This window comes from Lupinus angustifolius, chromosome LG11 (assembly GCF_001865875.1).
Source record: "Lupinus angustifolius cultivar Tanjil chromosome LG11, LupAngTanjil_v1.0, whole genome shotgun sequence".
In the NCBI taxonomy this organism is placed as follows: Eukaryota; Viridiplantae; Streptophyta; class Magnoliopsida; order Fabales; family Fabaceae; genus Lupinus; species Lupinus angustifolius.
Genome location: NC_032019.1, coordinates 30897916 through 30923095, shown reverse-complemented (window position 1 = coordinate 30923095; position 25180 = coordinate 30897916). Strand labels below are relative to the sequence as shown.

Genomic DNA, 25180 nt, shown 5'->3' with positions numbered 1-25180 from the left:
ATGTATTACTTCATGATGTTTATGATAAATGATGAATTATATGTCAAATATATTTTATGTCTGAGTGTGATATTCTGAGTAAGTCCACGCCGTCAATGAATTTATGTTCATTAGATGTCTTACTCTCTCTGCTGCATTGTTCTTGATTTGTTTATATTTACTATGCAGATGGCCAACAACGACACTCACATACGAGGCTATCACTTCATGATGTCCCGGATGGGACAATGGGATAGTGATGGACACAGATACACATACACATGCCCTTGCGGTCTATCGTTGCACATGGTGTGCAACGGGTCATCGATGATGATCCCTCAGCCTGACACCTACATTGATACTTCTTTCACCTTGCCGCCAAGGGGGCTAAGGTCTCCAAAGAATGGACTTCGGTACCCGCCAGTCAGGAGTGATGACGCTATTCCCTTCCACGGTCGGAGGACGTGGTCAGATTGTTTGGGTGCTCCGTCATCCAGTAGAGCCACGAGGATCCGGGTTCTTGGAGGAGGTCCCTGCAAGAAGACCAAGGTTTTGAGAATGTCATCCCCTCCAAATTATGCCGCGAGGTTATGGCATCACGAAGTGGAGGAAGAGGAAGAGAAGGACGAGGTCATTGAACTCGTAAATGTAGAGAGTTCGGTGGAGGTGATCGACCTCGTGTCTGACTCGGAAGAGGAGGAGGACCCTAGTGAGGGGTCCAGCGTTCCTGGAATCTTCTGAGTCAGCTTGTGGCCAGTCGGTGCCCCTTTTGTTTTGATGGGGGGCTGTGTTTCTTTTTTATTTTTGTATATGTTAGTGGCGAGGTAGTTTCCGCCTTGTTGACTTAGTTTGTATGAACTAATTCTGACTTAACCGATTATATGCATTATGTTATTCAGGAAATTGTGAATCAGGTTAAGTTATCATTCGATAACGATAAGTTGATTTTCCGCATTCGAGTTACTTAAAGTGATGTCTTGGAAAAGGAAGGTTTTGAAAAGGAAACAATTTTATGTCACTAATTCAAAAAAAACAATTACCCATTTTTCCGCAATGTTTTGAGAAGTATTTTTCGGGGTGTTACATAAGTGTCTCTCCTCTATGGGTAGATTGTACATTTCTCGTGATGTTGTTTTTAATGTGACCAAGTTCCCTTTCACTATCTCTCCCTCTTTCATACCCAATCAATAGTCTAGTAGTAGTGTGTGTATACCTCTTACTGTGGTGTCTCAGTCTCCTCCTTCGAGTAGTCTGCCACATTCCTCTACCTCATCTACTACTTCCAACCCTACTTCATCCTCTACTTCTCCTTCTTCTACTCATTCTCCCTTGAGTCCTAGTCCTAGTCAGGTTCTTCCCGTTAACTCTCACCCTATGCTTACTCGGTCGAAAACTGTTCAGTCTAGGACTTTGTCTACACCTAGTGCTCTCACTGCCTATGTTGAGCCGAGATCAACCAAGGTAGCTTTGTCCCTTCCTAAGTGGGGAAGTGCTATGGAAGCAGAATTTGATGCTTTAATAAAGAATGACACTTGGAGTTTGGTTCCTCTACCTGAGCATAGAGAGGCTATTGGGTGCAAATGGGTGTTCAAGGTTAAGGAGAATCCTAACGATACCATTAATAAATACAAAGCTCGGTTGGTTTCTAAAGGGTTTCATCAAAAACCTGGGTTTGACTACAATGAGATATTCTCTCCTGTTGTAAGATTTGTTACTCTAAAAGTTGTGCTAACTATAGTTGTAACATATGGATGAGATGTTCAACAAATTGATATTAATAATGCTTTTCTGAATGCATTTCTTGAGGAGGTAGTATACATGCAACAACCAGAAGCATTCAAGACTTCTGATAATACTTTAGTTTGCAAGTTGAATAAAGCCATTTATGGTCTTAAGCAAACTCCTCGTGCATGGTTTGACAAATTGGTTGGCACGCTCTTGTCCTTTGGTTTCCAAAAGTGTAGGTGTGATCACTCTCTCTTTCTATTGACTACTTCTGCATACAAACTATTTGTCTTATGTTATGTTGATGATATTATAATCATGGGTACCTCTCCCACTTTGATCAAGCCACTTCTGAATTATATTATTCAGAAGATGAATCTTGCTTTTGCTCTTAAAGATCTTGGTGCTTTGGATTATTTTCTGGGTATTGAAATTCAGAAACTTCTGAATGTGTCTCTTCTTCTTACTCAATCCAAGTACATCAAGGACATACTACAAAAATTTCATATGGATGATATGAAGAGTCTGCTTACTCCTATGGTTGGAGGATGCAAGCTTACTAAGCATGGGAGCAATTTTTTGGAGAATGGAAAAATATATCGATCTCTTGCTGGGGTCTTACAGTATATCACGATTACAAGACCATAGATTTCTAATAGTATCAGTAAGGTTTGCCAGTTTCTCTCTCAACCTCAGGAGGAACATTGGAAGACCATAAAATGATTCTTGCAATATCTTCAAGGGACTATTACTCATGGTCTGCTTTTAAGACCAACATCTCCTCATCGTCCTCTTCCACTCTTTACTCAGTGTGATGTTGATTGGGCTTCTGATCCTGATTATAGAAAATCTACTTCTAGGTGTGTGTCTATCTCGGTCCTAATCTGGTTTCTTGGTGGTCAAAGAAGCAAGAATGGGTTGCTCGGTCTATAGCTGAAGTCGAATATCGCAGCTTGACCACTACTGCTAGTGAGATTATCTAGATTCAGAGTCTCCTTCAGGAGTTACAGTTTAAGAGTTTTGTTCCAGTTGTATATTGTGATAATATGATCATAGTTTTACTTTCCAGAAATCCAGTCTTGCACTCCGGGACCAAACATATTGAACTTGACCTTTTTTTCGGTCAGAGAAAGAGTAATCAGCAAACATTTATTAGTTGAGTGTGTTTCCTCTGAGCATCAAGTTGCGGATATTCTTACCAAACTTCTCTCTACTTCTCGTTTTACTCTTCTTCGAGACAAACTTCACATCACTGATCTATATAATGCTCGACAAGGTCACAATAGCTCCAAATTTAGGGGGAATATTAGTGTATTCAATTTTAACTAACTGATTTTATAACTGTTTCACTTGCAATGTATTTAGCCTTCTTTTATTCCTTTAATGTATATGGCTAATCTTTATGACCAGATACATCTCTAGTTAGTTTTCTGATTTACTATAAGTAAATAGCTCATGCTCCTTTTGTATTCATCAATCATAAAAGTTAATAAAGCAAAGTATATTCTTTTTTCTTTCTCTCCACCTTTTCTCTTTTCCTTTTTTTTCCTCTCTCTCTCAAATAGTAACCTCTTCTTCTCACCGTTCTCACTTCTACCTCTTCTCTAAATTCTACAAAGCAAACAATATTGAATGGGAGACTGCCTATTCACTTTGCAATTGAGAATAATTGTGAAATATATTGGCTTGCTAAAATTAAAATAATAGAAAGATTATATTTTTGTAGAAGTGAATTATACGGACATCTACTGAGGTTTGGTGAAATTACACAAATCACTTTTCCGTTTTTTACATGTACCAAAATCCTCCTGATTTTTATACATATGTTACACTGACTGCTCCTCTATGAGAAATAAGTGTGATCTTTTAAACAAAAAATATGATAAGTGTAATTAAGTTAAACAAAATATAATATATTGTGGAGACAAGTCCAAATAGTATATCATTCAATTCATTTTCATTATTTTTGGTTCATTACAAAATGTATCAATAAATTTAAGGAGATATTTTTTAAATCACTCTTAAATTATATTGTAATTAACAAAAAATAATGAAAATGTATTTATTCGTATAATATTTAGATTTATTTTCACTATATCCATGTTTTATTTAACTTAATTTCATTTGTCACTTTTTTTTAAATAACACTTATTTCTCATACAAGTATAATTTTCTTTTTTTCTAATATTCAGACATGCTTTATTCATTTGCCATTCAAGACTAATTGTGAAATAAAAGTTAGCCTTCAAAAATAGAATAAGTTACTCTTACCATAATTTTTTAGTGATAACTAGCGGTATACTCGTGCATTTGCACGGGCCATTTTCGTGCTGGTTTTGAAAAATATATTTAAAATTATAATTAAGTAAAAGGTCCAAGTTGTTAGTTAAACATAAACATGTATTAGTTTAATAATACAATATAAATATTAAAGTTGTAGCACTTGTATGAGTTGTAACAACAAATAGTCATGTAAGTCAAAATAATTATAATATAAAAGCAAAAAATAAATTTGAATGAATAATTTAAAGTAATAAATCTTAACGACATAACAAACATTTTTTATGTTGAATCTCAAGAAATTAAACTTCAGTTCAAAATCTTTGTTTCTACATAATTGTTTGTAATTCATTACATGTGAGAACTTTGAATAATAAAGAGATTAGTGCGAAAGTTCCAACAACTAACAATGTGAAAAACAACAAAATTTAAGGAACATAAATGAATATAGAAGGAAGTTATTAAAAAGAAGTTATTATGCCAGAAAATTTTTATATGATCTTAAAATTATTACAATAGTTCATTCAAAAACCAATATATTGAGCCTACGTCTTCTACTTGTTTTCTTTCTTCACGAATTCCATTTTAGTTGCAAATATTATTGAATAACTTTACGTATTTATTTAATAGACTAAGATAAAATGACTTTGTTGTTACCTAGTTAGTGGAAGCTTGGAAGATGACTTATTCTCCTTAATATGATAATGGTTTAATTTAGTTGTTCCTAGTGGCTACAATAGTCCAGCATCAAAGTAATTGATTATTTTTTAGATATTGATGGTTGAGAGTAAACTTCAAGAGAGTCAGTTCGTTTCTCTTTTTATCAGTATGGACTGGACTTGACTGTTCGACCGGTCTAACTGCTGGCCGAACTTAAAAACGACTTTGATTTGCAATCTTAACCAAATGAAGGTTGAACCACTTTGAACTGGAGAAATTCTAGTCAGATTGTGTTAAACCTGGTCCAACCGCATTAACTTGGAAAATAAACCAAAAGGTTCAATTAAAAAATATGAAGATATGTTAATTCAATATAATTATACATAATTATTAATTATATAAGACTATACATTTACACATAATTATATTTTTCTAGATAAAAATTATTAATTATATATAAAATCATCCGGTTAGACCATATAGTTTAACTATTTAAATCGGTTAAACATAATACGAGACATCTTCCGGTTTAACATCTCGCTCGACTTTCTCAAAATTGTTTTTACGCATACATAACATGATATAGTTAGTAGTATCCTATTAATTAAAAAATCATCAATAAATTTATAATTTCATTATTATTTGATTCTAAAATAAGATTAGTATAAAAATACATATTATTATTATTTGACTCTAAAATAACTACAAACAATATGTTATGATTCATATTATTACTATTTTAATATTGTTATAGTAACATTATATTTTAATATTGCATAGATAATCATATTCCTTTTATTTTTAAATAGTTATCCTCATCTTTTTTTAATTTTATAATTTCATCATTATGCATTAAAGTAAATCCGTGTGAATAGATTTTTCAACAGTTTGTAAAAATAAAATTGTCAAAATCAATTCAACTAAAAAATAAGATGAAAATTTGAAAAATCCAACAATGTATGAAATAACGATAAAGATATTGATTAAGGAAAAACAAATTTATAATTTTATATTGTTATTGTTATTGTCCTATAATGGTCAATGATATATTATGATTTATCCATAATATATGATCATAATATACATTTATTTATTTGATGAGTATCAAATTAATTAATATATTTGACCATTTAATTTTATTAATTAACTGTCTATAATAACATTTTTTTAACTGATCCAGAAAAATTGAACTATTCTATTTCTTTAAGACGTTAAAAATATAATTATTTAACTATTTCTTTATCAATAGAATTGTAAGGAATATAATTATTGGAAGAACAAATCTACAAAATAATAAAATCAATCATACCACATATACAAAATAAACAAAATAATGAAATACTAAACAACAAAATCAAAGAAAAAAATAAGAATATACATACATAATAAACAAAAAATCAATTAAAAGATCTAGAAGATAAGAACATATCTAAAAATAAACAAATAAATATAAAAATCAATAAAAATGTACTTTAGACAACATATTTACAAAATAAGAAAAAATCTACAATGACGAAGATTGAGTAGCAGGATATAGAAGTCATCATATTAAGTTAATAAATGAAAAAATAAATAAAAATGCATTTTAAACAACATATTTATAAAATAAAAACAAATTTAAAATGATGAAGATTGAGTAGCGCGATACAGAAGTCATCATATTAGGTTTAAACAAATGAAGATTGACGAATGAAACATTGGATTGTAGACATGGGAGAGAAGAAGAGAGAAATATGAAACGAAATGGGGAGAAGAAGATGAACATATGAAATGATAATGGAGGGAGAAGTAACATATGTGAAAAATGATTCAATCTCTTTTATTGTGAGATGTAATTTCTTTATAGAATAAAAAACAAATGGGTCCATTATTCATTAGAATTAAAATGTATAATGTACAAAAGGGAAGATACAATGTTGAAAGTTTCATATGATTAACATAGACATGTTTTGGAGGAAAAGTTTTGATTGAGAGATTGACACATGTCATGAAAGACTTGGGAGATTGACACATGTCATGAGGACCTTTTTTTTGTTACATAGGTAAAATAGGTAATAGAATAACATCTTCAAATGCGTAATTATTCAAATAATTAATAAATTTTCTCATTGTTCTTTTACAAAAATGTCCAACTTGAGCTAAAATATACTATTGGAATAGCAACGGCCAAAACAATTTTCTGGTTGTTCTCAATAATACGTGATTGTAAATTATTTAATGAGTTTAACCTTCATGAATAATAAAAGTCAATGAAAAAAATGCTTCCATAGTATAAAACATTTGTGCATTCTTAATTTTTTTGTAAAGTAAAAACTTATTTTAGTCTCTGAAAAATTTGTATATCACTTTGTCCTTCGAAAATTCAAAATAATCTTAACAAATACGAAATAGGTGCTAAATTGGTTTTTTTGACCATTTGAAAAATGATATTCATACTATTCACTATTTGAGTACTAATTTTAATTTTTAAAATACATAAAGAGAATTTTAAAAATTAACTCCAATTCTTTCTTTTGATGTGATATGCAGAAAATATATTGGAGAGTAAACCTATCCATTACTTCATTTCACTCTCTGGTTGCTTACTGAAACTCCTCTTCACCAAACATTCTTCTGATTATAATTCAAATATGAGGTACTCTTCTTAACACCTACACTTGCTTCTCCTTTTCCTCCTACTTTTATTATTATTATTATTTTTGTAAATAATAACCTATAAACAGTTAGGGTTTTTACATTTTGCATGACAATTCATAGATTCTCTTTAGAGCCATAATTTCATATCGATCTTCATATGGTGTGCCTTTCAGAAATTGAAATTTATAGGAAACTGTAGTTCAAAGTTTTCTCCATTTTTGTAGTAGTAAAATTTGAAAGGATCTTTGTTGTTTTTGTTGGAACATAGAGTGAATTTCACCAAAAGGTACAATTGGTTTTGTGGTGAGAGAGAATGCACATGACCACCACACGTGTGTGCCACATTGAGCTATATTTATGCGGCGTGGCTCTGAATCGAGTTATGTGGCCACATCATAAAACATCGGGATCAAAAACAATATTTTCTCACAAAAAACATCACACCACAATGGTTGCAATCCGCAATTTCATAACCATGTGGTTGCACTCACAACTGCAACCACAGGGATGATTGTTATAAGTGATGGGAATTTCATTATAGATCATATGTTTGATGTTTCTAGGGAAATAGTCATGCGGGTGATTCTCATTTTTTTATGAATAATATTTATATGGATTTAGAAAACAGTTTACATTTTATATGAGCTTACAAGGTCAAAAGAAATTGATATCTTTTCTTATTGAGGAACATCTAATCAAGGACGTAATGATGTTGAATTAAGAGTTTGAGGTAGTAAATAAATGTTCCCGAAAGAATCTTAACACTATTTAAGAGGTTTTGAAGTGTATTATAGTATATTGAAACGAATAAATTACATAGAAGTATGTCATGTGTGTATTTTGTTGTTAAAGTTGTGTGACTGAAATCATGCTATGCTTTGTTCTTTTGTCATTTAGGGACACTAAATGACGAGGAAGATTTTCAGTATGTTTAATTCGTTTATTCATTTGTGTTTTATAATGCAGCCGCCATCCCCTTGTGAAATGGGCGCAGAGGTCTGATGAACTCTACATTACAATTGAGTTGCCTGATGCTCAGGATGTGAAACTCAAACTGGAGCCTGAAGGGAAATTTTACTTCTCTGCGACTGCTGGTGCCGATAAGATTCCTTATGAAGTTGACATTGATCTGTTTGATAAGATCGATGTAGATGTAAGGGCTGCTGTTAATGTTTTGTTAATCAGATCTTATCCACATTTGTCTTATATTTTGTGTTAATATGTCTTCTCAGAATAGCAAAGCTAATATTACTTCAAGAAATATCTTCTACCTAGTGACAAAAGCTGAGAACAAATGGTGGGACAGATTGTTGAAGCAGGGAGGGAAGCTTCTCGTATTTTTGAAAGTTGATTGGGACAAGTGGGTTGATGAAGATGAGGAGGATGATAGTAAACGTCAGTTATTTTACTCGATTTTTTTTCTGAATATAAGATCTTCATTTTTCATTGCTTTGACTCATTTGTATGTTACTTTTCAGCTGTATCTGATATGGACTTTGGCGACGTTGATTTTTCTGTAAGTAGCAAAACTGATAAGATAGTTCGATACTTATATTTTTAGTTGGATTGGATACTGATCTTTAAACTCACTTTTTATCCAGAAATTGAACATGGGTGGAGGTGAGGGACTGGGTATCGATGATGCAGGCGAAGATGATGGTAAGACTATCTAAGTTTTGTCCTATTTTATTTGTTGGTTGAAAGTTTTTTCCATGTTATCTATGGGATAGGCTCACAGTGTGGTCAACCTTACTTAGTGATCATGAGGTCATGGGTCCAAATTCTGGAAACTGTCTCTCCATTTGCGGGAGTAAGACTGTATATATCTATCATCCCAATGCCTCACTAAGTGGGAACCTCATGCACTGGGCCGCCCTTTTTCTTAGTTTATATTGTTTTAGCTGTATTTGACTGGATTCTCTTGGTTGTCTTTTGCTTTCTTATAACTTTTTCTCTCCAGATGATGATGATGATGATGATGAGAGTGACATTGAAGAGGAGGTTGCAGGACAACCATCTATCGGTAATGAACCTGATACAAAAGAGGCTGTGGGTGGTGGTCCAAGCAGTGCACCTGACACCAAAGCATAAAACTTGTGAATGATGAACAATGTCATAGCTTTGAATGTGTAAGGATAGGTATTCTGAAAGCTTGTGCAGCAAAAACAATTGTAGGAACCTGGGATTGTAAGGTGTTGGCATGTTCAGGTTATTTGATTTAACCTTGGAGTTTTTAACTAGAGAAGTTAGGAATATATGAGTTGGACCATATAATGTTATCTCTGTTTGACTTTTAGTGGTAGAATGTAATGCTTTAGCTGCAATATTCATGCTTGCATTATTGGGCTATAAATTTTGTGTGAAGTTATACCAGTTGTGACCTGTCTGAAATAGCTCTTCTGAAGTGAGCAAATGTGTAAAGTAAGCAAGGGTGTTCCCTTGATTTAATACAGAGTAAATACATGTTCGAATGTTTTTCGACCTTACCAGTTTGGCCATTCAAAAAATAAAAAAACTCAAAATGGTCCCAATTTTTTTAATGTATGTCAAATTAGTCCTTATTAAGTGTTGTAAAATACGCTAAATGACTAATTTGACTGCATTTGAAATTTTTTTGGAATCATTTTGAGTTTTTCATTATTTTAGCGACCAAACTGTGGAAATGAAATGAGTATTTACTCTTTAATCTAAAATGCATTGAAATCTTAATTAATTATGTAAAGAATGATACACCCATATTTACTTTACACATTTACTCGAGAGGTTTATTCTTACTAAAATATGCATGATCCTCTTAGAAAACAACAAAAACCTATTGGAATAATGCTTGAGGAATGGGAAAATATTGAAAAATACTTTGTCCAATTCTTCCAAAACCTGATACCACAACCAATTACCAGGGATGTATTTGAAGCCGGGCCGAAGTCCCGGACCTGATGGCTAACATTGTGAATTCTTCAATAGCATTATATGATTTATTATATATGAATTAATCGTTATTAATTTTTAAATAAAAGTAATATATATTATATAAATGATGATGTATGATCATGTATTTTTTTTACTCAAGTGCATAGATAGTAAACTACATCTTGCAGCTTGCCCTTTCAACTCTTCTCAATTCATGAGGTGATACATGAACTGCATGATAGACAAAATCGTATAATTCTTACACTTTTCTAGAGATTTTGTTGAGCCAAAATACCCATAACTCACATTTGTCGTAATCTCAAACTGTTAGTTCCATTAAACTTCCCCATCTCAAATTTGACACTTGAGTTAAGGATTAAGAGTCCTCTAATGTACCATTGTTGGGAATAAGCCATATGAAGAAGTAAAAAGAAAAGGAAGAGATGCAATACACAAAGATTTGTCAACATTGTTCTGCTAGTTATACCTAGAGCATTGAGTAACTATCAATATGCATTAGAGAATAAGGATCTATGTTTAGGTTACATAACTAAAGTTTGAGAATAAAATATTTCAGGGTACAAGGAGATAAGTTATCTTATCTAGCCAGTAAAATCATGACATATGTCATATTTAATCATTTTCTATAAAAATATTTCTAAAACTAAATAAAATAGTACATAGTAATATTTTTATTGGCTGAAAGAGATAATTATCTCTTGATACGAAAATATACTTTATTCTCTTAAAATTTACATAACTTTTATATATATATATATATATATATATTTATCATGAACTTTATAATTTTCTATTTTTTCATAGTTAAGAGGTATTAATTTGTTATAAGTTTTATTAGAAACTTATAATATTACATAACATAAAAATGAAACTATGGCATTCTAAATCATGCTCATGCTTATGCATTATTGTTTTATGTAGAAAAATATTGATGACTGTGGCCTGGTCCTGTCGATGTCTACCAACATATGTCTTTACCACATGGTCATTTGTACGATTGTGTGCCACACCACGACCAAGGTACACATACATGGATGCTTCTACGGCCTGATCATGATTAATATGTATCTCATCCACTAATAATGTATAAGGAACATGACTGTGTGTTTCAACACAATTTGACATTGTTTCAGTAGAATATGAATCACGTTCACAACAAGTATACATAAGTAAAATGGAAGAGAGGTTAATCTACTATTTTGCGCTCCGGCTCATGCTGATAGTGCTGGTTTAGCCACTGGCATGTCCTTGTATGTTTGTTTCGAGTTATTTATGTAATTATTTGTTTGTTTTTTATAGTTCTCTCAACTATTTAGACAATTAAGAGAAAAAATTATAAAGCGTAATTTAAAATTTTAAATATAATTTAAATTGATTATTAAACACAACTCATTTTACTCAAACAAACATAAAGACAACTTCAACATTGTGATGAAAAAATTATTTAGTAGGAACTCTTCAATCAAGATAACATTACATCATAAATTAATAATACAACATCACTATTTAACAATATAACAATTATATTTATAAATTAATATAATATTACAATTATCATTTAACAAAATTACATTACAATTATAATTCTATATATTGATTTAGGAACGAATAGTGAATTCAGATACCTACGAGTCTAGATACCTCATTATCTGGACTCGTATCCATCCAACAGTTAGTCTTAATTACCCTTGGATCTAAAAATACAAACCCAAACCTAACCAATTATGTATATCATCCATAAGGTACGTGTGAGTCTGGTACTTATTGTGATCCCAACAATTGATCTTTCAAAAAATCTATTTACTGCATTTTTTAATGAAGTAAACACTACTTTTTATGATTAAATTTGCATCCCTTGAGCAACCTCCACTAATTATATTAATTCTGTGTAAGAAGTAAAAGTAATGTAAAAATAATATTTCCTTTACAAAATGCAAAAGTAGTATTTAAAAAATGTTTAAAATAATTACTTGGTCTCCTAGGTTTTTTCCTCCCCCGTTTCTATAGGCAGGAAATGTGAATCTGTAGCATCCTAGACGTAACAAACTTGTTCAAGATCCGCTTTCATTTCTGACCAAACAATACAAACACCTCAAACTTTTAACATTGTTACTCTCCTCATTATTACAAAATAAAAATAACTGTTACTAACTGCAACTTTTCAGGGTAAAATTAAATAATAATAAAATATAGACACAGTCTTAATCCAAAGAAACTTCACACCAAAAATTTACTGTGTGATCATGCTGCTCCCGCAAGCTTTATCTATTTGAAGCAATATCTGAAGGTAATCTTATATAATTTTCCTCTAAACTTTGATGGATAATCATGTTGAATTGATATTGGAAAAAGTTTTATTCATAAGAGTGAGCGTCAGCACAATAATAATGATGTTGTCTTGCGATCTTTTGGTTTAACTGCACAATCATTTAGAGTATATCTAACTTGAATGTGGAGGTTTGTGTATCTACTATATAGTATCTAATTTGCTTCATGTGCCTAGATGTTAAAAGATCATCCATTGTACCCTATAAAATCTCATTCTCTTGTATTTGGATAAGTGCAATGAAGGGAATGAAATATCTTCATGTCAAAAAATTTCTTTCTCTAACAAATTAAATGGCATACATGTTGGCATTGTACACGAAGGAAGAACATTTTCTGTCCCAAGATATGTATCATTCTATGTACCTTTCATTTTCATTGGTCAGAAAATATAAAGTTAATATATATTTAATTCATGTTTTAATTTTCTGACCAATGAGAAACAAAGGTATACAGAGTGTACATATCTTGATGTTGTGCTGTAGAGGACTAGTTTTGTTTTCTTTCTCTGAAGGCTTGGAGAGTTTTCTTTTTCAATAAGAATGGTTTTGCTGAGTTGCTACCACAGTTCATTCTATCAAAAGCATTGATGATTTTGCTCTAATTGTGTATTCTGATAAATTTGCAACATTGCTGTACATGCAAATTCATGCCCAAGTTTGCTATGATTGTAGGACAGAAGGGAAATACATAACAATCTTTATTTACAATAGTACAAAGCATAAAGAAGATTCACTCAAGAAGCATATTAGAGATCGAAGTGTCCTCTATTGTGGCATTTGCTCTGATTTACTCTGATGCTGGCATTCTGTTGAGTATACATAACTTCTATTGGTTAACAGTGGAAGTTTTAAGATAACCATAATGGATTTTGGTCAAGGTTATATATCGAAAGAGCATCGCGAGCTTCATCAATCTGCAACAGAAAGTGCAGATCCATCATCTGTTTCTCCATTGCAAATTTCTCTTAAGTCACCAAGATCCCTTAAATCTCCAAGGTCTCCTAAGTCTCCAAGGTCCCCAAAGGTGCAAGGCAAGGGAAGCAATCTAAGTCCTAGGCATTGTAAGCAATCACATTCTCAAATCGATGGACGTCCGAAGAAAGGTAAAGTCGTCACTTATTATAGAAGAATATTCTGATTTAGTGTTTTATAGTTATCAAATTGTGTACTAAATATTTTTGTTCTATAAATTTCAAGGATTGACATTTTTATTCTATGTTCCTAATCTTATTGTGTTAGGTGGTTCTGGTGGGAAAGGTACTTGGGGTGGATTGCTTGAAACAGATGACCTGAACTCTCTTGACCCCAATGATCCAAACTATGACAGCACTGAGGTAAGGAGTTAATATCATAGTTGACAAAATCAAGATCTTATGTAAAATTGAAAGGGGTATGTAAACACGTGAAACGTATGATCGTAAGATTCTACCAAACGTTAAAAAAATTAAACATATACATAAATATAACTTAGGATATATCTATATTTTATAATAGCAGCATATATTATATGGATAAAATATTTGGCCACTTAATTTGGTCTATTGGTGTGTTTTTTATGTAACACCTAGGACTATAAAAAGTACATATGGTCTTTGCAGGATTATGACAACTTAAATGAAAAGAAAAAGAACACAGATCTGGATGATTACAAGAAAAAAGCTACAATAATAGTGGAAGAGTACTTTACCACTGATGATGTTGTTGCAACAATAAATGAAATTAGAGAACTCGGAAAACCGCTGTATGGATACTATTTTGTCAAGAAGCTTGTCTCTATCTCAATGGACAGACATGACAAAGAAAAAGAAATGGCTGCTATACTGTTATCTGCGCTGTATGCTGATACATTCGAACCTGCACAAGTTTACAAAGGATTCAGCAAATTAGTTGATTCAGCAGATGACTTGATTGTAGATATACCAGATACAGTTGATGTACTAGCACTTTTCTTAGCCAGGGCTGTGGTTGATGACATACTTCCCCCTGCATTTTTGAAGAAACATATGGCTTCCTTACCGAAAGATTCGAAAGGGGTTGAGGTATTGAAAAAAGCTGAGAAGAGCTATCTATCAGCACCTTTGCACGTGGAAATCATAGAACGGCGCTGGGGAGGTAGTAAGAATATGACAGTTGATGATGTGAAGGTTAGGATAAACAATTTTTTGAAAGAGTATGTAGTGAGTGGTGACAAGAAAGAAGTTTTTAGATGTATCAAAGATTTGAAAGTCCCTTTTTTCCATCATGAGATAGTGAAACGTGCTCTTATAATGGCAATGGAGAGGCGTCAAGCAGAAGGTCCACTACTAGACCTGTTGAAGGAGGCAGCTGAGGATGGTTTCATCAACTCTAGCCAGATGTCTAAAGGGTTCGGTCGGTTGATTGACACTGTTGATGACTTAACACTTGACATACCGAATGCACGCGAAGTACTGCAGCAGTTAATATCCAAAGCAGCTTCTGAGGGCTGGTTGTGTGTGTCATCCTTGAAATCATTTTCCGTGGACCCGGAAAAGAACTCAATTAAAGATAGTACTGCCATAAATTTCAAGACAAAGACTCAGTCTATTATTCAAGAGTACTTCTTATCCGGTGATATATCGGAGGTAAATAGTTGTCTAGAACAAGAGAATAGCAGCAACTGTGCTGAACTCAATGCAATCTTTGTCAAGAAACTGATAACACTGGCAATGGACAGGAAGAATAGGGAGAAAGAAATGGCTTCGGTGTTGCTTTCATCTTTGTGTTTCCCAGCTGATGATGTTGTAAGTGGCTTTGTGAAGTTAATAGAATCAGCAGATGACACTGCTCTTGATAACCCTGTTGTTGTTGAGGATCTTGCTATGTTTCTTGCTAGAGCAGTGGTGGATGAAGTCCTGGCACCACAACATCTTGTGGAGATTGGAACACAATGTTTGGGGCCGGATTCGATCGGAAGCAAAGTGCTTCAAATGGCTAAGTCAACTCTAAATGCTAGACTTTCCGGAGAGCGAATCTTGAGGTGTTGGGGTGGCGGGGGAAGCAGCCGGCCTGGCTGGGCAGTTGAGGATGTCAAGGACAAGATCGGAAAGCTTTTGGAGGAGTACGAGTCCGGAGGGGAAATAAGGGAGGCTTGTCGTTGCATGAAAGAGTTAGGAATGCCATTTTTCCACCATGAAGTTGTTAAGAAAGCTTTGGTAGCAATCATGGAAAAGAAGAATGAGAGATTGTGGGGTCTGCTCAAGGAGTGTTTCGAAACTGGCCTAATAACTATGAACCAAATGGTGAAAGGTTTCGGAAGAGTTGCAGAATCTCTTGATGACTTAGCTTTGGATGTCCCTGATGCTAAAAACCAGTTTGCATACTATGTTGAACAAGCAAAGATTCAAGGATGGTTGGAAAATTCAACTTCTTTCAGCAAACAGGAACATGCAAATGCAACAGAGAATGGAAATTTATAATTGCAATGTGGGTAATATAAAATACTAGTTTTTCTTTGTCTCTTTTCCTAATCTACACTAATTAAATAAATAAGCATGAAGGCACAAATAGGTTAGCCTATACATGCATAAGTAGCCTTGTATAACAAACTTGAAATTTCTTTAAATATACTACTTCTGTTTCTGTTTCATTTGTCATAGAGACTATAAGAGCTGAAGCTGCTTTAAATAACTTCTTCCTACCCTGTAATGATTGTCATGATATGAATGAAATGTGGATTTATTTATCAAATACAGTCTAAAATAATCCAATGCAATATCTTTCTTGTGTTCACCAGACTGCTTGAAGCTAGCATAAGCTATATAATCATATATTCATGTGAATAAATAAATGTTGGGATAAGTTTGGTGCAATGGTAAGGTTGTTGCTTAGTAACCATGAGATTACGAGTTTAAATCTTGGAAACGGTCTCTCCGCTTGTGGGGTTAAGGTTGCATATATCTATCATTCCATTCTCAAATTCCACTAAGTGAGAGTCTCCTGCACTGGCCGCATTTTTTTTAATAAATGTTTGTCATTTCATAAAATCCCTTAAAAGCTCTGATTGTCTAAGGTTATCAAAGCATACAGGCAAATATTTATGCAATTCTATGGCTGCCTGTTGGAATCCAAAATTTATGTGTTCATGGCTACATTTATGTTTTTAAATCAGAAATTTAAAATTAACCAAATAAAATAGATGACTCTTTCAGATTAGACCTTACAAAGTCAGAACTGCTTAAGAATTCACAAAACTTGGTACTATTGTGCTAATGTTGCTATTTACTTGTATTTGACTGACCGGTATATTTAGATTCACATGAAATCAGTTTTGGAAATCTATTGTGCAAACTTGGTACTATTGTGCTAATGGAATGTGGATGCATTAAGTTCTTGTACACGTTTTAAATTCTGCTAATTCCTTGGCAGGTTCTTTAATCAATGATTTTCCAACAAGACCAACTCAGATGGATCCATAAGTGAATTCAAGGTGGCATAGTGCTCAGTTGATCACATCCGCTATCTCACAATTTGTGTCACTACATGTGTCATCAACTACGATTGATTGGGAAAATATATTTAAGTTAAAAGGTTAATTATTAATTATTTTTTTAATCAATCACAACTTATAGTATACGTAGTGACATAAATTGTAGGACAGAATATATGTTCCCTTACAAAGATGAAGTAATATTATGTGTTGAAGCAAAAGATGCATTTGACATAAGTTGATTCTTATAATATCAAAACTATATAATAAGATTTTGTTTATTTAAATCATACCCTATCATATGAATTTGTTTGGAAGAAGCATAAACAAGGAATCTGTTATATAGTCTCTATGAATATATCATTTTTTTGCACGCTTTTTATGCTTGTACTAAAGTCAAGCATGACTTTTGTAATGCACAATAATAATGTTATGACGATTAGGTATAGTTGTTGACATTTGTACTTCAACTTTTTTTTATGTTAAATTCATTTTCTAACATTGGAAGCTTAAAAAGCCTTCCTCTAAAATTGCTTTCGTTATAACCCAGTTAATTGCATCTTATCTGACAATGGAAAAAATGTGGTATAGTGCATGAGATTCCTAAAATCTATGGATAATAGATGTATATAGTCTTACTCATCTATTAATTATATTGGTAAAGTATCTATGATGTGTTTTCTTCCCTCTGTTCAACTTCAACCCACTTGAAAATGGATTCACAACAAAAAAGAAAATGAAGCTGGTCTTTGATTAAAAATGATTGTAAGATGTTTATGGACTAAGAGCATCCACAAATGAAATTTCATAAGCAATATAGATAGAAGATGCAACTATCAAACATCACTTAATAGATATATTCAATTAAATACTCATTTTTCTATGTTATTCTTATTACTAAGAATATATCATGTATATAGAAATTCCTTATCTTTTAATTTTTAAAAATTGTCATATTTCTCTGAATATGTGGTGTCATATGTGTGTTTTATGTCATATATGTGATTTCTATGCCTACGTCTCTCTTGTTGATGTTTGGCTTCAAAAAATTTGTGTTGGATTGGAGCTGACTCAGATGATATGAAGAGTTTTGTTATAGAAGAGGTGAGAGCATGATTACATAATTCTCTTATTTACCTTTCGGCATATCAAATTTATGGTACCATTGGATTCTTCATAAAGATAATTTAGTAATAATAATGTAAAAAATGATAAATTGTATAAATCACATACCTTGTATTAGTACAACGTGTATTGTTATATGGGAAGAGCATAGTGGTGGAGGATAACTTAGAAAACAATAACAATTGAGCCTTAATCCGACTAAAGTGTCACCTTCACTTCTACTTTCGAAAGAAAAAATAAGTCTCAAGATCACAATATGGCCCCTGAATTTGAAGTGTCTTCTTTTTGTTTTAATTGAAATTTGGACTAACTTTGTTTTTTGCCTTTAAATATTTTTACCACTTTCTTGTGTAATGATTTGTCTTCTTCATTCGTCTCTAATTTATCATAGATGACCATGGCTTTGATGTGGTTATAAATGAATGATGAAGAAACTTTGCTATTAAATCATTTGTTGGTTTATAACCTTGATTAATAATGATTGGGTATTTGGTTAATGATATAGTTATCCTCTCTAAGGAATGGATTAGATTAAACTTATTTCTATTTGTGGAAAGTTGTTTGGATTATTATTTAACCAATTACTATATATAGTAGTTTGGTGTATTATGTAATTCATTCAATTAAATTCAAGGAGAACGAGTTCATTCATTTTCAATTCAAGGAGAATGATTAATAATGGATTGTTGAAAATCAGTTTAATACAAAGTTGCAATCTCTTACGAGTGATAGTGGAGTTGAGTTTTTGATGCATGACTTCTTCTCTTCTAAGGGAATCATGCATCAAAGGTCTTGTGTTGCCACACCTCAACAAAATGATGTGGTTGAGAGAAAACACCAACGTATCTTAATGTTGCTAGAGCCATTTTCTTTCAAGCACATTTACCTTCCATTCTTTGGAATTTTGCTATCCAACATGTTGTCCACATCATTAACAGATTGCCTAGTCCTCTGTTACAAGGTTCTAGTCCTTACTAGTTGCTCCATGCACTACAGTAAAACTTCCTTTTAGCCACGATTGAAACCGTGGCTAATGTGCAAAAAAACCATAGCTAAACTGAGTGGCCACAGTTGTTGTTGTGGCAAGGAGTGGCGTTGCTAAAATTTAGCCACGATCATTATGTCAATTCGCTACACTACTAGAAAGTGTGGTAACATTTATCTAGCCACTGTCTATACAATTCAACTACGGTGGAAACCGTGGCTAACTTGATGATTTTGCCACTAAGTTATTTATTTTGCTACAATCCAACTGTGGCTAATTAAATTTATTTAAAATTAATTTCATACATACTCCTCTCATGATCCCAATGTGTCATTGAATAACAATCTTTATTTTCAATAATATAATGGTAAAATTATAATAAAATTAAATATTTGCTAGCTAATAATAATGGTAGTAAAAGTGTTATACCATTAGAAGAGCGAATCTTATACAATAAAGAAATGTTTAACATTCAACAATCCTTATAAAAAAACAAAATATTAAGATCATACAAGTTCATGAATATCTAAGAAACTATAATAACTAAGATGGTGGAACATCACAGGCGGAAGTGGTTAACTCACTACCAAATTTTTCGACTAGAAACTTCTCAAGAGTAGCCAATCGATTCTGAGAATGTGCAAGTTGATCCTTGGTCTCTTCATATCCTGATAGCTTTACTTCCAAAGTTTGTACATAATTATTTAAGTCTTCAACATTTTGTTGACTAGAGCCACTAGAATCTACAAAACCAGTAAAATGTCTAGACGTTCTAAAAACACTAGAGGGACAAATACCAGTACCCAAACCATGCAATCGACCTAAATGTTCAGCTCCATATGCTTTTCCAATTGCATCATTAGGATGAGCAAATACCTTCGATGAAACACCTGAAGTAGTGACATTTTCTTAATCTTGAGGTAAATGCTATGATATTTTATCCTATTAAGTAACAAGAAATTAATAATTTATATAAAGGCAATTTGCAAATTGCATGGCAGTAACCTATAATGGAAAATTGCCTCAATAGAATTAGAGATGACAAAATGATATTATGCATTTGCTTACCTAACTAACTGCATACCATTATCCATTTCATAGCTTATCACTTTCTCAAATTGTTAAAAGCACAAAACAAATTATTCATTAAGAATTAACATGTATATCAACTCATTTATTAGAAATTTAACATATATTACAACAATTATTACACATGATATAATAGATGAAACAAGATGTTCTACTTTTGTTTTCTATCATGCCATGACAACTCAGTGTTTAATTTTTTAATTGATTAGATGTGCACTGTTAGCCAATGACATAATGGATTTCCCAAATAAGTATAGGAGCTATGATATACTCAAAAGGTCATTAAGGGCACTGAGGTTTAACTTGCATTCCAACATTCAGCATACCACAGTTTAAAGAATAAGGTAAAAGTTGTGTACTTATAGCTAGAGTTTTTAGGACATATGTGAAAAGACTTTAAATTACTTACATCTATAGTTTTTCCTTCTTCGCTCACATAACTTCCATCCTTCTTCAACAAAGTTGACAAAACAACCTCACCACAACATATAGGTCTTTGCAATTTTAGCTCCTAAAACAATTAATGAAATATATATTAAAACATAAGTTTTCATATTCACAAAACTTCATTATCTAAAATAATACAATTACCTAGGACAATAATTACCTAGGACAACTTACCATTTGACGACCTCTTCTTGCATTGCTCATACTACCACCAGCATGAGTAACTTTAAGATTCGTACGATTTCTGGTGTTCGCCAAACTTTGTTTCTACAATTGCCAAACGTTGTAGTCATTATATTAGAAAAATACAAGGCTTGGAGACATTAAATACTTCGTAACATAATGCTTACCTTCATCTTATCCTCCTTATAGTGATGCACAAATGCAGTCCAATCAGCACAATCTAAACCTGGACGAGGATTAGCAAGTATGTCTTTCTTACTTTTATTAGGATAGAAATACTTACACCTTAACCTATATTTATAGGCCCTCCATCTTTCACCTAGAGTACTCATAGCCCATTTGACTCCAGCAACATAATCAAACTCAAAATTTTCCTTCACTCATCATTAAATACACTAGTCAATTTTCAATGGCAATAGGAAAAACTATTAAAATTGCAAAAAATTAAATAATTACCTGAATATACTTCCATTGTTGGTATTTATTATCCTTTGACATCCAATCCCATCTTGTAACATATATGGGACAAATTGTTGAGTTTTGAGCTAGTTTACCAAGAAATCTCACAAGTAAGTTTGAGCCATTGTCATTGCTTTGTCCATAACTATTGAGTTCCACAATAACTTTTTTAGTTTTTTCCAAATGCCAAACCTGAATTGCTTGCATTTTTCGAGTTTCAATTTCTCCCGAAGAGGTATATGCAATTATGTATAAGGAACAAAGTATTGAAGGCAAACACATAATAACATATTGAAGTTAATGGAATACTGCTCTTACCTTTAACTTTTACAAATAAGGGTTCCTCTCTATTTTTTGATTGAGTTTCATTTGAGTTTAAGGAGGTTTCAAAGTTGTCATCACCATATGAAGCATCTTTTGTATTCACATGTGCAGGTTCAACACCCTCTTGATTGTCACTAGTTTGTTGTTATGTATTTTGGGTATTTTCGCTATTGTTTTCACTTTTTTGTTCTCGTAGCTTTTCTAGCATTACTTGTCCAGAATTCTTACGCTTCATATTGAACCAATTACCTGCACAATTTGCTAACACGAAGAACTATAACAAGAAATAAAATATATACTAAATGAATCATAACATGAATTAAAGATATAATGCAAAAAGTGTAGCACAAATTGAAAAAAGTCTATTTTATATTGTCAAGTACGTAATATAGGATATTAAACTACTCTGACATTCTTCCTTCTTCAGCATCACTACAACTATCACAATCTTCAACATTATTTGATCCATATTTTTCTTGTTCTAGTTCTTGTTCATTTACACATTCCCGCACTAATTGTAATTCTTCCATGTTCTCCAAATGTTGCTCACAAAAAGGTATGTCCTCCATTGATGACTCTTCTAAGTCCTCAAAGTTCACATCACCCATATCTAGGCTTCATGTGGCAAACACAACACCAACCTTGATCAACTGGATCATCAATATAATATACCATTCTAGCATCAGTTGCAAGGATGAATGGCTCATATGCTTCATTTGCACCGGTGTGTATTAAACGGGAAAAGTTTACACTTGTTATCCCAAACTTATCAATTTTGATTCCCTTGTTAAGTGTAGTGTCTACCTAATCACATTTAAATAGCCTAACCCTTAACATGTCATAGTAGTCTAACTCTATGATGTCAACCAATTTCCCGTAGTACATAACGTCACTTGATATTTGAATAGGTTCCTTACCACTTGAAAATCACTTAGTTACAACAGACATAACAATACCACTATTTTGTGTTCGCAATCCTCGCTCCTTCCTCTTTGTTCGAAATTTAAATCCATGGATATTATACCCATCAAATCTCCCATAAATATTATTTAGCCCTTTTGCAAGACATTCAATTTCACTTGTAATGTCTGGATCTTCCTTTCTCGCAACCTATTATTTTGTTGAAAGGTAAGAACAACTACATACACTCATGAGCATTTTGAGCATAAACAAAAGTTAGGTGAAATTATATATATATATTCTTACATATTCTTTAAACCACTCGTGGAAATGCTTGTGTATATATTCTTCCACAACTTTTGCAGAGTTTCTTTGCCCATGATGCATCCTTGTGACCTCAGTTCTACACTTCCTAGAAGAAGAAGTTAATAGTTATTACATATTTGATATTGTAACACATTATAACATGAAAATAAACTACGAATAATAACATATAACTTACTCGCGAAATGTATCAACCAATTGACAATTAGTTAACACATAACGATGAGCTTGTAGCTTCTCAGTGGGTGGTAATGAAAAATCTTGCACGCACCAATAGATTTGCCCAATGTAGGAAATATATTCGAAAAGATAGTAGATTCACTAAAAACATTGACCCCAATATCATCGTCATTGCGTCTTGGTCGATTGAACCTTGTTTCAATGTCACCATTCAGAAAATATAAACATAAAGTGAGAGATTCTTCCATAATATACCCTTCAGCTATACAACCTTCTGGTGCAGCCTTGTTACAGACATATGATTTTAAATGGCCAATGGTCCTATAATTAAAAGGAAATTAATCAACATTGAAGTAACGTCTTAATAAAATAAATAACTAAGCATGTAAACTAAAAATATACCTTTCAATAGGATACATCCATATATAATATACAGGACCAACAATCATTGCTTCCTCCCCAAGATGAATGACCAAATGAACCATGATAGTGAAAAAGGATGGAGGGAATATCATTTCCATATGGCAAAGGGTCAAAGAAATTCGTTGTTGGAGTTTCTCTAAATATTTGACATTTAAAACTTTGCTTGATAGTTCTCTAAAGTATTTACATAGCTCAATCAACACTGAAGTAACTGCTTTAGGAAAGGGTATTCTAAAGGCAATTGGAAAAATATGTTCCATCAGAATATGTGTGTCATGACTCTTTAGTCCAGAGATCTTGCGTTTCTTTACATCAACCCATCTAGAAATGTTTGATGAGAAACTATCCGGAAATACCACACTTTTAAGAACTTTTAGAAAGATATTTTTCTCTTGATTTTTCATTTTAAAGCATGATGGCGGGAACTTAGAGGAATTCGAATATGGATGAAGTTTCTCTCTAATTCCCATTGCATGTAAATCTTTACGAGCTTTAAGATTATCTTTTGTTCTACTTTTGTCATCATGTATTGTGAATAATACATTGTCACCAACATTTTTCTCTACGTGCATCATATCAAGGCAATATCGAATAAGAAGATGCTTCCAATAAGGTAAATCCCAAAATATATCCTTTTTCTTTCATTGTGGTGGATTGTTTTCACTCTTAACCTCATCACGGGGCCTTTTACGACCTAATTCTATATCTCGCAACACATTTGAACCTGAAGGTGGGATATGGGCAGGTCTAAGCTCAATAGAACCATCAAAGGACGATTTATTGATCCTATACTTATGATCAAGTGGTAAATATCGACGATGTCCCATGTAACAATATTTTCCGCCAAACTTCAGCCATTTAGACTTTGTATTAAAATTACATGATGGACAAGCAAGTGATGTGTGAGTGTTCCATCCAGATAAGTTGTTTAGACCTTGGAAGTCACTAATAGTAAAAAACAATGCAACATGCATTTGAAATGATCCATTTGTAGAGCAATCATAAGCTTCCACCCCTTTCCACAATTTTTGTAACTCTGCAACTAGGGGTTGCAAGTAAACATCAATACTATTGACAAACATCTTTGGACCAGGAATTATCATCGACATTATGAGAGAAGTTTGCTTCATACAACACCATGGAGGATAATTGTAAGTATACAACATCACATGCCAAATTCTATTATTAGAACTTAAAGTTCCAAATGGATTGAAACCATCTGTAGCTAATGCAAGTCATATATTACGAGATTCTAAAGCAAAGTTCAGATACATTTTGTCAAACTCCTTCCATGCTTTACTATCTCTCGGATGTCTTATCAACCCATCAGGGTTTGCCTTTCTAGCATGCCATTTCAGAAGCTCTACAGTTTTAGAACAGATGTATAGCCTTTGCAATCTTGGTATAAGTGGGAAGTACCGTAAGACCTTTGCTGATATTTTTTTTATTTTGGTCAACCACCATATCATTTGTACCACCAATATTTTCATTAGATTTCCACCTAGATGCATTGCAAATCTTGCAATTATCTCTCTTCTTGTCTTCCAATGAACCCCAATATAACATGCAATTGTTCGGACATGCATGAATCTTTTCATAGCTTAAACCTAACTTCTTAATCAACTTTTTTGCCCCGTATAAAGATGTTGGGAGTTTAACATGGGGAAAAGCATCATTTAAAAGATCAATGATCATAGAAAAAGTTTTGTCTATTGCACTACATAAGACTTTTATATGATACAAAAGAACAATGAA

General features: G+C 32.6%; 3 protein-coding genes and 2 long non-coding RNA genes across 8 annotated transcripts; 2 read left to right on the top strand and 3 right to left on the bottom strand.

Annotated features, from left to right (window-relative positions):
- On the top strand, positions 7175–9629 carry LOC109361233 (uncharacterized protein Os08g0359500-like). Of its 3 annotated transcripts, none has more exons than XM_019606623.1 (7): positions 7175–7279; positions 8248–8434; positions 8514–8676; positions 8760–8797; positions 8883–8940; positions 9242–9489; positions 9528–9629. In XM_019606623.1, exons 1-6 carry the CDS (start codon positions 7275–7277, stop codon positions 9370–9372), a joined length of 582 nt encoding a protein of 193 aa, XP_019462168.1. In that variant the 5' UTR covers positions 7175–7274; the 3' UTR covers positions 9373–9489; positions 9528–9629. The 3 variants fall into 3 exon arrangements, with proteins under 3 accessions (XP_019462168.1, XP_019462167.1, XP_019462166.1); XM_019606622.1 differs by having other exon boundaries at positions 8883–8947; positions 9241–9489; XM_019606621.1 differs by having other exon boundaries at positions 8883–8950; positions 9241–9489.
- LOC109361236 lies at positions 9640–10092 on the bottom strand. The gene is made up of 2 exons (XR_002109280.1): positions 10015–10092; positions 9640–9719 (listed from the first exon to the last, which is right to left on the bottom strand). It is a non-coding gene; the product is annotated as an uncharacterized LOC109361236 (long non-coding RNA).
- Positions 12324–16010, top strand: LOC109359104 (programmed cell death protein 4-like). 2 transcript variants are annotated; one of them, XM_019603629.1, is made up of 4 exons: positions 12324–12499; positions 13251–13642; positions 13779–13873; positions 14138–16010. In XM_019603629.1, the coding sequence occupies exons 2-4, from the start codon at positions 13402–13404 to the stop codon at positions 15974–15976; spliced, it is 2175 nt and encodes a 724-aa protein (XP_019459174.1). In that variant the 5' UTR covers positions 12324–12499; positions 13251–13401; the 3' UTR covers positions 15977–16010. The 2 variants fall into 2 exon arrangements, with proteins under 2 accessions (XP_019459174.1, XP_019459173.1); XM_019603628.1 differs by having other exon boundaries at positions 13212–13642.
- On the bottom strand, positions 19640–22206 carry LOC109359909. Its single transcript, XM_019604604.1, has 6 exons — positions 22010–22206; positions 21272–21419; positions 20983–21189; positions 20807–20899; positions 20591–20696; positions 19640–19986 (listed from the first exon to the last, which is right to left on the bottom strand). Exons 1-6 carry the CDS (start codon positions 22204–22206, stop codon positions 19640–19642), a joined length of 1098 nt encoding a protein of 365 aa, XP_019460149.1.
- On the bottom strand, positions 22650–23067 carry LOC109359105. Its single transcript, XR_002109031.1, has 3 exons — positions 23001–23067; positions 22805–22910; positions 22650–22708 (listed from the first exon to the last, which is right to left on the bottom strand). It is a non-coding gene; the product is annotated as an uncharacterized LOC109359105 (long non-coding RNA).

Coding starts and splice junctions, on each gene's coding strand:
- LOC109359909 (XM_019604604.1), bottom strand. CDS start 22,206: ATGGGTGATGTGAACTTTGAGGACTTAGAAGAGTCATCAATGGAGGAC. Junction 21,190..21,271: donor AACAATGGAAGTATATTCAG/GTAATTATTTAA, acceptor TGATGAGTGAAG/GAAAATTTTGAGTTTGATTA. Junction 20,900..20,982: donor ATAAGGAGGATAAGATGAAG/GTAAGCATTATG, acceptor TGGCAATTGTAG/AAACAAAGTTTGGCGAACAC.
- LOC109359104 (XM_019603629.1), top strand. CDS start 13,402: ATGGATTTTGGTCAAGGTTATATATCGAAAGAGCATCGCGAGCTTCAT. Junction 13,643..13,778: donor CGATGGACGTCCGAAGAAAG/GTAAAGTCGTCA, acceptor TTATTGTGTTAG/GTGGTTCTGGTGGGAAAGGT. Junction 13,874..14,137: donor CAAACTATGACAGCACTGAG/GTAAGGAGTTAA, acceptor TGGTCTTTGCAG/GATTATGACAACTTAAATGA.
- LOC109361233 (XM_019606621.1), top strand. Junction 8,798..8,882: donor TTGGCGACGTTGATTTTTCT/GTAAGTAGCAAA, acceptor CTTTTTATCCAG/AAATTGAACATGGGTGGAGG. Junction 8,951..9,240: donor GAAGATGATGGTAAGACTAT/CTAAGTTTTGTC, acceptor TTTTTCTCTCCA/GATGATGATGATGATGATGA.